At 23.6% G+C, this 12,557-nt stretch overlaps 2 protein-coding genes across 2 annotated transcripts in view; one reads left to right on the forward strand and one right to left on the reverse strand.

Moving 5' to 3' along the window:
* Window positions 1-12,557, reverse strand: part of LOC117173717 (serine/arginine repetitive matrix protein 1-like) — a 45,565-nt gene that overhangs the window by 32,778 nt on the left and 230 nt on the right. Inside the window, exons 2-3 of the mRNA XM_033362358.1 lie at window positions 7,500-7,658; window positions 3,062-3,166 (exon numbers count right to left, since the gene is read on the reverse strand). Coding sequence (XP_033218249.1) covers window positions 3,062-3,166; window positions 7,500-7,658 — 264 coding nt within the window. The remainder of the gene's footprint in view (window positions 1-3,061; window positions 3,167-7,499; window positions 7,659-12,557) is intronic.
* Window positions 8,144-12,557, forward strand: part of LOC117172699 — an 8,124-nt gene continuing 3,710 nt past the window's right edge. The window contains exon 1 of the mRNA XM_033360854.1: window positions 8,144-8,281. The gene's annotated coding sequence lies outside the window, so the exon portion shown is untranslated. The remainder of the gene's footprint in view (window positions 8,282-12,557) is intronic.

Here is a 12,557-nt window from a genome sequence, read left to right on the forward strand (position 1 = left end):
TTAACAAAATAGTTGAATTTTCGACCAGAAAGATAAATAATCACAAAAAAATCAATATTTTACAGCAATACTTAGATTTTTAAGCAAAAATACGAATTTTCAAACAAGACGATTCATTTTGAATCAGGAAGATTAATTTTCTACCAAGAAAGACGATTTTTCAACTACAAGAAGATGAATTTTTAAAAGTTGAATTTTCAACTATAAAAAACCAATTTTCAACCAAAAAATTAAATTTTTCACAAACTCATGAATTTCCAACTAAAATGATGAATCTTCATCTAGAATAGATAGATTTCAAACAAAAAGATGATTTTTTTTAGAAAAGAGTTGAATTTTAAACCAAGTAGTTTTATTTTCAACGAAAAAGATGAACTTTCAACTAAAATAAGGAATATTTATATTTTTTCAAACAAAACGGTTAATTTTCTACCAAGAAAGACGATTTTTCAACTACAAGAAGATGAATTTTTAATAATAAAAGTTGAATTTTCAACTATAAAAAACCCATTTTCAACCAAAAAATTTAATTTTTCACCAAACTAATGAATTTACAACTAAAATTATGAATCTTCATCTAGAATAGATAAATTTTAAACAAAAAGATGAATTTTTTAAGAAAAGAATTCAATTTTTAACCAAGTAGTTTTATTTTCAACGAAAAAGATGAACTTTCAAATAAAATGAGGAATATTTATATTTTTGTCTACTTGTCTAACATAAATATTTTATAATGCATTTCCTGGTATAGAAAACTAATTTTCAACTAAAATGGTGAATCTTCAACTGGAATAGTTGAATTTGAAACCAAAAACATGAATTTTGAACCAAAATGCCGAGTCTTTAACAAGAAACATTATATTTCCAACAAAAAGCTTATTTTTTAAACTAGAAGATTAATTTGTACCGAAAAAGTAAAAATTTTCAACTCAAAAAGATAATTTTTCAACCAAATATTGAAGTTATATTTCCAGTAAAAAAATTTTTTCACCAAAATAGTTAAAGTTACAAATGGAATAGTTAAATTTTCAATGAAAAAAATAATTTTCAGCCAAAGAAAAACCGATTTTTCAAAGATGAATTTTAAATTAAGGTGATAAATTTTTACAAAAACATTAATTGTTAACAAAAGAGTAACTCTCAACCAAGTAATTAAATCTTCATTCAAAAAATTTGAACACGGGGAAAAACTCGTATTAGTTGATATATCAACCAAAGAAGATTAAAGTTTTTTATCCAAAAAATAGAATTTCCAGTTTAAAACATTGATTTCAAACAAACAACAAAAAGAGTTTTCAACCAAATATTTAAGTACATTAATATAAAGATACTTTTACCAATGAAGAATCTTTGTCATTTAATTCAAAATTGCGACTAAAAAAAATATTTTGAATATTTTATACCTTGTATATATCTTGAATTAAAATGTGAATTGAATATCTTGAATATTTTATATCTTTTATATTAGGAAAATATATTGTTTTAAATAAATTATTGTGAATATTTACGTATTAAATTCAATTCAAAATTTTTTACATTTCCACTCTAAATATAATTTTCAATGTGATAAATGAATTTTCATCAAATTAAAACAAAAAATGGAATAGTATATAATTTTCAGTTAATTAAATTAATTTGGAACCAAAAATACAAATTTTCTACTAAAATGATAAATCTTCAACAGTAATACTTGCATTTTAATTTACAAATAAAAAGATTAATTTTTTAACAAATAATACTATTTTCCAACAAAATGCATACATTTTAAACGAAATAGTTTTATTTTTATTTAAAGAAGACAATTTTTCGACCGAATGTTTACATTTTTTACTACAAAAAACCATTTTTTTCTAACCGAAAATGGAATAGTAACATTTTTGGTTTAAAAAAAAAATAATTTATATCAAACAAGAGTTTTGAACTAAAATAATTACTGAAATAGTTGAATTTTCAAACAAAAATATTATTTTTTAACTGAAAAAAATACGTGAATTGTCAACCACAATTATGGAATTTTCAATTGAAATAAGTTCCAAAAATTACTTTCAACAACAGAAAACTAACGAAATGATGAATTTTCAAATAAAATTATAAATATTTAACTGGAATAGTTGAATTTTTAACCAGAAAAGATTAATTTTCAATAAAAAAGATTAATTTCTACCAATGAAAAAGACGAATTTCCAACTGAAAAACATATTTTTTCAACCAAAAATTGAATATTTTTTTAGTTAAACAGTGAATGTTCAATCAGGGAGATGAATTTTAAAAAAATGATGAAATATTCAACTGGAATAACAGTTACAATTTCAGTGAAAAAAAAAATAATTTTCAACCAAAGAACATCCAAAGAAAAAACAAGTTTTCAATCAAGCAGCTCTTTTTTAAACGAAAAAATGCATTTTGAATTAAAACGATCAATCTTCAAACACTAAAAATTAATCGATTTTTTAACAAAAATACGCGGATTTTCAATGAAATAGCTGAACTGTCAATTCAGAGACAAATTTTTATCCAAATTGTTGAATTTTGAACTCTAAAATATAAGTTTCAAACTAAAAATGGAACAAATAAAATTCCATTTGGGAAATTAATTTTCAAAAAAAGTGAGTTTTATGTGAAAAAAGATGAAATTTCAACAATAAATATTAATTTTCTATAAAAAAAAGGACAAAATTTCTACAATCTTGAACGAAAAAAATTAATTTTTAACGGAAGAGTTTAACTTCTAGCCACTTATGCGCATTTTTAACTAAAAAAAGATAAATTCGCAACGAACAATGTAAAAAATTCTATTATAGTAACCTGTAAAAGGGAGAGAGTATAAACAAAACAAAGAAGAAATTGATCAATCGAAATAATTTTTTTAACCCAACACTTTTTAATTCAAAAGGAACATTATTTTAATTTTAATTACTCTTACTAAAGTTCAATTAAAAAGCATTAATTAATTTATATTTATAATAGATCAACTTAAGCATTTTATGTTTATTAAAAAATTCCAATTTCAAACTTATTTTAAATAGCATTATATCATAATATAGCGGAAACAAATACGTACGAGTATTGCGCTTTTTTGGCGGAGGGCGAGACTTTTCTTTTGGAGAAGCTACTGACTTCTTCCCCTTTTTTTCTGTGGATAAGTTGATTTCGGGTACAATGGTGCCTGAAAAACGAGAGATTAAAAAAAATAAATTCTAATTTTAAACTCTTTTATTAATAGTGTAATTTTTCACAGTACGGAGCCATAAGAGTATTTCTACGAAATCACTTGACATGTTTAATTCCGAAATTTATCATTTCTTGATTTTGTTCCTTAAGTCCATTAATTTGAACAATAATTCAAACAAACTTTTACTTTATTTATTCTTTTAAACTTAAAATTCATTGTAAATTTGTGTAAGATTAATGTGCACGCTAAATCAAATTAAATTTAAGCGGTTTCGAATTCATAACTTTTTAAGTAAAAAGATTTAATTTTGAACAATAAATATACGAATTTTGAGCCTAATTGTTGAATTTTCAAACAAAAAAATTAATTTCCTACCAAAAACTACGACTTTTACACCAATATTCATGAATTTTCAACCAAATACTTTTATTTTCAACTAAAAAAAAAATCAACAAAAAGTTAAATTCTGAACTCGAAAGATTAATTTTATAACCAAAATAGTTTAATTTTCAAACAAAAAAAGGTGAACTGACAACCAAAAATTTAATATGAAATTTTCAGTTACAAGAATTAATGTTCAAGCAACGTAATAAAGTTTCAACTGTATTAATGGAATCCTCAAGCGAAATAGATACATTTTCAGTTTAAAAGACATTTTTTAAAAAAGAGAAAAACTAATTTTAAAAAAATAGTTACATGCTCGACTGGAATCGTTGAACTGTACAAAAAAAATCAACTGAATATCCAACGAGAATAGTTGAATTTTTAACCACAAATATGAATTTTAAATTTAAAAAAATCAATTTTCAACTAAAAATTGAACTGTTAGATTTCCAGCAAAAAAAGGAATATTCAGCCAAAGAAAAAACGTGTTTCCAACTTAAGAAAGATTCTTCAGTCGAAAGAAAAAATTGCAAACAAATTGATGAATTTTCAAGCAAAAGGATAATTTTTTAACCAACAATTTTAACTTTATATCAAAAGAACGCATTTTCAACAACAGACATGAATTTTGAACCAGGCACTTGCATTATCAACTAAGAACGATAAATGTTTTTAACCAAAACTAGAATAATTTATTTTTCAGTAAAAAAAATGATAAAAAAAAATGAAATTTCAATAAAATAGTTAAATACAGTAAGATAAAGCTGCAATATTGCAATTTAAAAAAATTAAGCACGCTCTCGATAAGATTCCGTAACTTTTAAAAGAATTCTCTGACAGGATGTCTACCCAAATCCTGGAAAAAAATTGAACAAGACAGATGAATAATCAATCAAATAATTGAATTTAAAAAAAAAAATAAAAATGAAATTTCAACTAAAAAAGATATACGTTTAACAAAAATTGGAATAGTTAAATTTTCAACCAAAACAAAGTGATGGATTTTTAATTAACATGAGGAATCTCCAACTGGAATAGTTGAATTTCCAATAAAAGAATATTAATTTTCAAAACAAAAATAATAATAATAATTTTTAACATAATAGTTACACTTTCAAACGGAACAGCTCAATTTTAGGATGAGAAAAAAATTATTACAGACCAAACCATGAATTTCCATTTGGAATGATGAATTTTCAACCAAAAAAATTAATTTTGAACAAGCGTTTAATTTTCAAACAATGAATTTTCCGGTAAAAAAATAAAAAGTTCCACTTATTCTCAAATAAAAAAATTTAGATGTTTTAGAAAAAATGTAACTAATTCCTTAGAAGTATTCTAATTAAATATATTATTTATGGAAGATTTTAAAGACATTTTTTTAAAAATTGCAGGAAAAATTAGATTCATTTTAAAAGATATTTATAGACTTTTTCCTACAATTTTTCGAAAATCTTGGAAATTTTAACAAAAATTTCGGTACGAATAGCCGAATTTTTTCGATACACACATATTGTTTAAATTATTTGAAATACTTTCAAATTTTGTCTACAAATAATAAATGTACAATTGTCAATTATATATAAAAATTCAACAAATCCACATAAAAAATATAACAATTGCGGGTAGTTCAATTAAAATTGTAACATTGAAATTTTTTAAGTTCTTCGAAATTTTAACGATTCAAGGCTTTCTATGTCAAATAATGCGGTTTCAAGTTGTTTGCTTTTAAATGCAAGGTTTTAATTTACTCGTCTTAAATAAACGGTAAAATATTGCTAAATATAAAATAGCTATTCTCTTTCTTAATTAAAAAATTTCAATAAAAGCCTTTAATTACGAAATTATTATTATGATGCTATTTTTAAGTTCAAAATAGTTTATAAAGTTTCAATGAGGTGTTTTATCAAATCAATTATTTTTCACTTTCCAATTAAAATAGATCCATTTTATAAATAATTTATATTGACAGTTGAGAAAATAAAAATCTTTTTATAAAAAATTTGCAACTTCAAATTATTTTCATTTTAAATTGTTTAATATTTCAAAATTGCACTTTAAAATTATTTAAATTAAAAGTGTACGCTTAAAAATAATAATCTAAAATGGAAAATTTTTGAGGTAAACGATTTTTAGATTACGCATTGCAAAAATCTGGAAAATTCCCGGACCAAAAATAAATACACTATCACTCGAATTTAAAACTTTTAAAACTGAATTGAAGAATCAATTAACGATTTACAAATTTTTCAATATTATATTATTTTAGGTAAGTTTAAGCTAGAAACATCAAAAATTGAACAATTGAATTTTTTTTATAAACTGAACATTTCTTAAATGAAAAATAAAATTATTTATATTTTAAACAGATTAGAAATCCTTAAAATGCTTAAAAATTTCATTTCAAAATCTTTAAACATGTACATGTAGTTTTACATTTTTTCAAAATATAAATTATTTTAAAATAACTTCTAGAACTTCTAAAAAATCTGTGAAAGTGATACAAAGTTATCCTAATTTTATTTTTAAATCCTTTCAAATTAAATAATTTTTCCTAAAATCTTCCATATTAATTTTGCCTGAGAGATTAATTTTATTCTTTTGAAGCCCTTCAAAACTCTTAAAAAGCTTCAAATTTTTTTGTTCAAAATCGGCCAAAATCTATTTGCACCGAAATTTTGGTACGAATAGCCGGATTTTTTAGTACACGTATACATTTTGTGTAAATTATTTGAAATAATTTTTAATTTCAAATTAATTTTGAATTTCTTCATACCTTCCAAATATCTTTTAATCTTACTAGAATTTATTCTAAGAATAATAATAGGTGTTCAATATTTATTATACATCAAAATTCAACAATTTTACTTACAAATTAATTTTTTTTTAAATAGAACAGTTTAAATTGTAACGTTCAAAGTTTATTTTTGAGTATTTAATTTTGATTTTAAATGTAGTCAGATAATTTAAAATGTTAAGTAATTTTTCTTTTTCAAAATTAAATTAAAAATTCAAATTGAATGGATTAAAACTTGAGTATTTTAGACTAAAATAATATTTGAAATTTAATAAAAGCCTTTAATTCTGAATCAATTATTGTTCACCTTTTGATAGTACTTAAAGTGCAGATCCATTAAAAAAAATTATTTGGGTATTTATATTTAACGCTCGCAAAATAAAAATATTTTTTTATCAACATTTGTCAACTTCAAACGCTCTTAATTTTCAATTAAACCTTTAAAACTGCATTTAAAAATTCTTTTAATTAAAATTATCATTCCCCGGTGTACCGGGTCACCCTGAAAACGTAATAAATAGAGAAAAAAAATCTTGAAAACCACCTTTTCAGAATTAATTCAGTTTTTTTTTTTAATTCAAAAGATCGTCAGAAAACAAAATAATTCACATCTACTACTAATCCAAATATCTACAAATCTTCAGTCTACTGCCCGGGAATATAAAAAAAATATCTAAAAATAAGCAAAACACGAAGAGAGAATAAACAGATCGATAATCATCAAAGAAAATAACCCCAAAATTTCGCGAATCATAACTAACTAAAAAAGCACTTCAAAGTCCAGAAAAGTGTAGAAAGTCCAGGGAAATTGGTGAAAACGATTCCTGTCATTCCTGGAACTTTCTTTAGAAACTTTCTCGGAAAGAAAAACAAAGCCAGCCACATGAAAACATCAGAGTTGCGACTATTCTGCTGGGATCCAACTGGATCGAAAATCGAGAATATCAAGAGAGTGAATTCAATGTGAGAGTTAAAACGTATTTTTCTATTCCAGAATATACGGGTCGTAAAAACGTTAGGGTTTTTAGCAATGTTTTCATGCGGGGCGCCAAAGCAGACGCCATTTTCGAGAACGCATCCCGCCCAAACAACACAGTTTTCACAGGCTTTCCTTGGAAATAACGGCCATCGAGTAATTTTTCTCACCTCTTCGTGTTCTTCTTGGCGACATCGCGCTTTTCCAGCTTTTCCAGGTGAGCTTTTCTCTGCGTATTCCGTCGATTTCTGGCACAGAGTGAACAGAAAAACTGTCACGTTTCACAAACAATCGCTTTGCTTTTAAAACTGTCGATCGCGGCGCTGTTTCTGTTCAAAATCGCTCAAAGCTTAGGGAAACAACCGCCAGGGTCGCTAGTATCGTCATTTGAAAATTCGAACGTGACGAGGGGCGTGACAAGTGCGCAAAACGCCCCAAACTTTTTGGTAGAGCTTACATTCATTTTCTAAATAGAAAAATTAAGATGCTTAAAAAATGGTAAATAGAGAAACAAAGTTACGGAACATATCAAGCTTTTAAAAGCTAGTAACCAAGAAAATCAAAAAGATTCGAACAATATTCGATTCAATAATAAATTATAAGAAGAGGGTCCAAAAGAATCTTTTTACACCCATGATGAACGCATTTCCGTTTCCATTTTCCAACCGATTTTTTTATCTTATCTTCCCATTCTTCTTCAATTTCCATAAAAATGTATAAATAAATAAAAGATACATAAGTATAATTAACTTCTTAAAATTGCTCCTCAAAATTAAAAAAAAAAAGAATTTTTTGTTGCGAAACTCGAACGCACTCGATGACAGGAAGTCGCCTTACGTAATTCAAGGAGTGAACGCAGCCCTTCTATACTAAACTCTCCAAAGTTCTTGTACTCCGAATAGTGTTTTTATATAATTTTTGGAGTAGAATATTCAAAAAGAGAATAAATCAGGTAATTGCTAATCAATTCTTCTTATAAAACCGTTTTCCATATAAAAAAATAATTAAATTTAGTTTCATTCTTAACTATTGATTTCTGGGTGAGCTGATTATTTTGGGAGAAATATTGCGCAAAATCATGTAAAATTAAATTTTGCTTGAAAACGTGTTGAATATTAATTAACTGTGTGATTTATTGATTAAATGAGCGTTTGTGTGTCAAATAAAAGCTTTTAATTGATAAGATTTTAAGTATTTTGTGTTTTTAACCTCAAAATTTCATTTCACCTTTACTTTTATGTAATAATTCGTCTCGTGTCGTATCATTTTTGCAAAAATCAAAGTACGATTTTCAAGTTTATTTCTATATTTTCATCATCTTTTTATATACTTTAAAATTCGTTAGATGGGATTAATATGTGCTTTTAGATGGACGTATTGATTCGTCTGACCAGTCTGACATTCATCAATTTTTTTTTAACTATCAATTTCGAATGTCAGATCAGGATTTTCTATATTGCGTGTAAATACTTTTTTTTATAAAACTTTTTGGTTGTAAGTTTATATGTTTAGCTTGAAAATTCAACTATTTGGCAGAAAATTCGTTTTCTGGCTTGAAAATTTTAACAATTTGGTAGACAATTTAATTTTTGGTTGAAAATTCGTCTTTATTCGTACAAAATTAATTTTCTTTGTTAAAAATTCAACTGTTTCCTTGAAAATTTATGCACTTTGTTGAAATTATGTCTTTTGTGGTAGAAAATCAATTTTTTTAAATAATGCAACTGTTTGGTTGGAAATTCGTGCGTTTTGTTTGAGTAACCATTTCATAAATATTAACCACTATATTTTCTTGATAAAAATTCTCTTTTTAGGTTCAAAATTTAACTCCTTCTTTAAAACTTGAACTACTTCATTAAAAATTTATTTTTGTTTTTAAAGACTCATTATTTTCATTGAAAATTGAAATGATTAACTTAAAATGAACTTTTTTCTGGAAATTTTATATTTTTGGTTCGATAATTTAACTGTTTATTAGAAAATTCGTTTTTTGTCTTTAAATTTTAAAAATCGAGAGAAAACTAAACTGTTTTGTAGAAAATTCGCAATTCTAGTTTGAAAATTAATTTTTTGCAAAGAAAATTTCACCAATCCCATTTTTGTTAAAAAAGTGATCTTGTTTAGACCAAAAATTTAAGTTTTTAATTGAAAATTCAACTACTATTTAGTTGAAAATTTATGCAGTTTTTTGAAAATTTGTATTTTTTTTATTAAAAAATCAATTTTTTTATTTAATAATGCAACTTTTTGATTGAAAATTAATCTCTCTTATTTGAAAATGCATATATTTTTACAAAAATTAATATTTTTAGATTGAAAATTCAATTCCTTTGTAGAAAGTTGAACTACTTTCTTAAATTTTGTTGTTGCAAGTTCATATTATTGGGTTGAAAATTAAACTTTTTTGTAGAAAATTTAATTTTCTTTTTGAAAATTCAAATATTTCGTTGAAAAGTAGTATTTTTTAGTAGAAAATCTTTTTTTAATAATGCAATTGTTTGGTTGAAAATTAATCTCTTTTAGTTGGGGATTCAAGTAATTTGTTGACAATTTTTCTGTTTTTGTTCAATTTAATTTTTTTTTCTTAGAAGTTGAAATATTTTTTTTAATACCAAATATGTATTCTATTGTGGTTTTTATGTTGAAAATTCAACTCACTGGTTAAAATTTGAACTAATTTATTAAAAATTAATGTTTAATGTTGTTAAAGATTTATAATTTTAGTTGAAAATTTAACTGTTTGGTTTAAAATGAACTTTTTTGTTAAAAACTTATATTTTTGGTTTGAAAATTAAACTCTTTAGTGTAAAAAATTCGTCTTTTTGGATTAAAAATTCAACGAATTGAGATAAAATTAAGCTATTTAATAGAAAATTCAACTGTTTTGTAGAAAATACGCTCTTCCAAATAAAAAATTCATTTTTTTAGTTATATTCAATTGTGTTTTATTACAAATTAAAATCTTTTTTTAATGAAATATAAACTATTATGTTTTTTGTTGAAAATACATCTTTTCAGGTTAAAAGTTCAACTGCTTGGTTGAAAGTAGAACTACTTTCATAAAATAATTTTTTGTGGAAGATTCATAATTTTTGTAAAAAATTCATCTCACTGATTGAAAATTGAACCCTTTTTTGGAGTAAAAATTAATTTTTTTAACACTAAATTTAACTGTTTGGTTGAAAATTAACTGTTCTTGTTGAAATTTCACATTTTCGGGTTGAAAATTAAACTACTTTCTTACAAATTTATTTTTTGTTTGTTAAAGATTCATAATTTTGGTAGAAAATTATTCTTCTTCGATGAAAATCTGGACTACTTTTTCGAAACTTTCCTTTTTTGGGATAAAAATTAAATTATTAACTGTAAATTTAGAATTTTAAATTTCATTATTTTGTTTAAAATTCAAATATTCAAAATTTTAGGATCATTTCGCTGTCAAATATTTCGAAATTTTATATTAAAGGCCTTGATAGTCAGTTTTAAATTTAATCATTTTGGATGTAAATATAAAGCAATTTTTGATTGAAAAGTATGAAACTATGCATTTTCAAAAACTGAAATCATAACATAACAATATTGTTTTGTATTATTTGTCTTAATTTTTAATTCTATATTCAAGATCTTAAAATTCGCCGATTCTTAGTTGAAAATTTAAACAAATAAGTCATTTCAAATTTAAAAATATTTTATATTCGGAAATTTCTGGTATGAATGATAATTTTAAAGGAACATTTAAAATAAAAAAAATTGAGTTTAAAATAAAAAAACCTTGAAAATGAATATATCTGAAATTGATTCATCAGTAAAAGGACACTTTCGATAGTTGTAACTGGTTACAATGTTAGATTTCTGAATTTTTATCAACAAGACTAAATTTTTTTTCTTTTTTAAGGTTTAACTTTAAAATTAAAATTGAATTGGTTAAATTTTGGAAAGTATTATTAGTAATTTAAAAATGATTAATTTTTAATTGATTTTAATTTACTTACAATAATTGAAATTTTAAAGTTTTTGAGTATATACAAGTTTTAATAACACAATTTTCGTGATTAAAATTTTTTCAGTTTTAAATGAAGTTCTCATTCGTTTAAGTTTCAAAGTTTGGGAGCATAAATTTTTTTATTTTTAACATTTGCCATTTAAAATTACTATATATTTCAAAAGGTTATTATTTTAAATAATTTAATTCATTTTTTATTTTAGAAAACGTTTCCTAATAAGTTTTAATGTTAACTAGTAGTTTAATTATGTCATGACAATTTAAAATTTTAGAATATCAGAAGCTTGGCATTTGAAATATTCAATTTAGTTTTCAATATTAAATTGTCCAATTTTAATGGCTTTGAATTCAAATTATTCAAATTTAAAAGTCTGCAATCTTTAATTATTTATTTTCAACTCCTTTAATTATAAAGAATACAATTTTAATTACTCTTAATTTTAAACTCAAATTTCCAATATTTGAATTTTAAATATACAATTTTTAACGTTTTTAAATTTTCATATTTTTAAGGTTTTAATCTAAGATCATTCTAATTTTGTGATTCTCCAAATCAAATAACAATTCTTTAATTTTTAGCGCTTCGACTTAGAAATAATACAATTCAACTCCCGTTTCTATTTAAATTGTCAAACATCGCTGGTACATTTTTTTTAATTTCAAGATTTAAATAATTTGAATAATTGAATAATAATTGAAAGAATTTGAATAATTCGAAATTATTCATTATTAACTATTATTTCAAAAATATTTAAAACCTTATTTTAAAAAATTGTTTTAATAATGGATTTTTAATTTTGAATGTTTTCATGTTAGTAAATAGAAATTCAGAGATAGGAACGCGCGATTTGCGCGTGTGGCCACCTTGATATTGGATGAAATTTTTTTTCTTTATAAGCTCAAAAATATTTCTTTGTTAAGGATTCACGTGTTTTGCTGAAAATTCATCTTTTTTGGTTTAGTTCAACTGTTTTTTATTGAAAACGAAAATATTTTTCGGATCAAATTTATCAAGGAAATTAAGAGGCCTTAAGGGCATGTGACACAGCTAAATACCGATATTACCGACCTCACTTTTTCAGTTCACTGAATGTTTTTTTAAACCTAACAACTTTTTTTATGCATAAAATATCGAGCTGAAACTTTGTAAAATGTATTAGAGTACAATAAAGTACGTTTAGGTACTGCATTTTGGTAGGAACTTCACTGAAAATTATTTTATCTT

This window comes from Belonocnema kinseyi, chromosome 5 (genome assembly GCF_010883055.1).
Source record: "Belonocnema kinseyi isolate 2016_QV_RU_SX_M_011 chromosome 5, B_treatae_v1, whole genome shotgun sequence".
In the NCBI taxonomy this organism is placed as follows: domain Eukaryota; kingdom Metazoa; phylum Arthropoda; class Insecta; order Hymenoptera; family Cynipidae; genus Belonocnema; species Belonocnema kinseyi.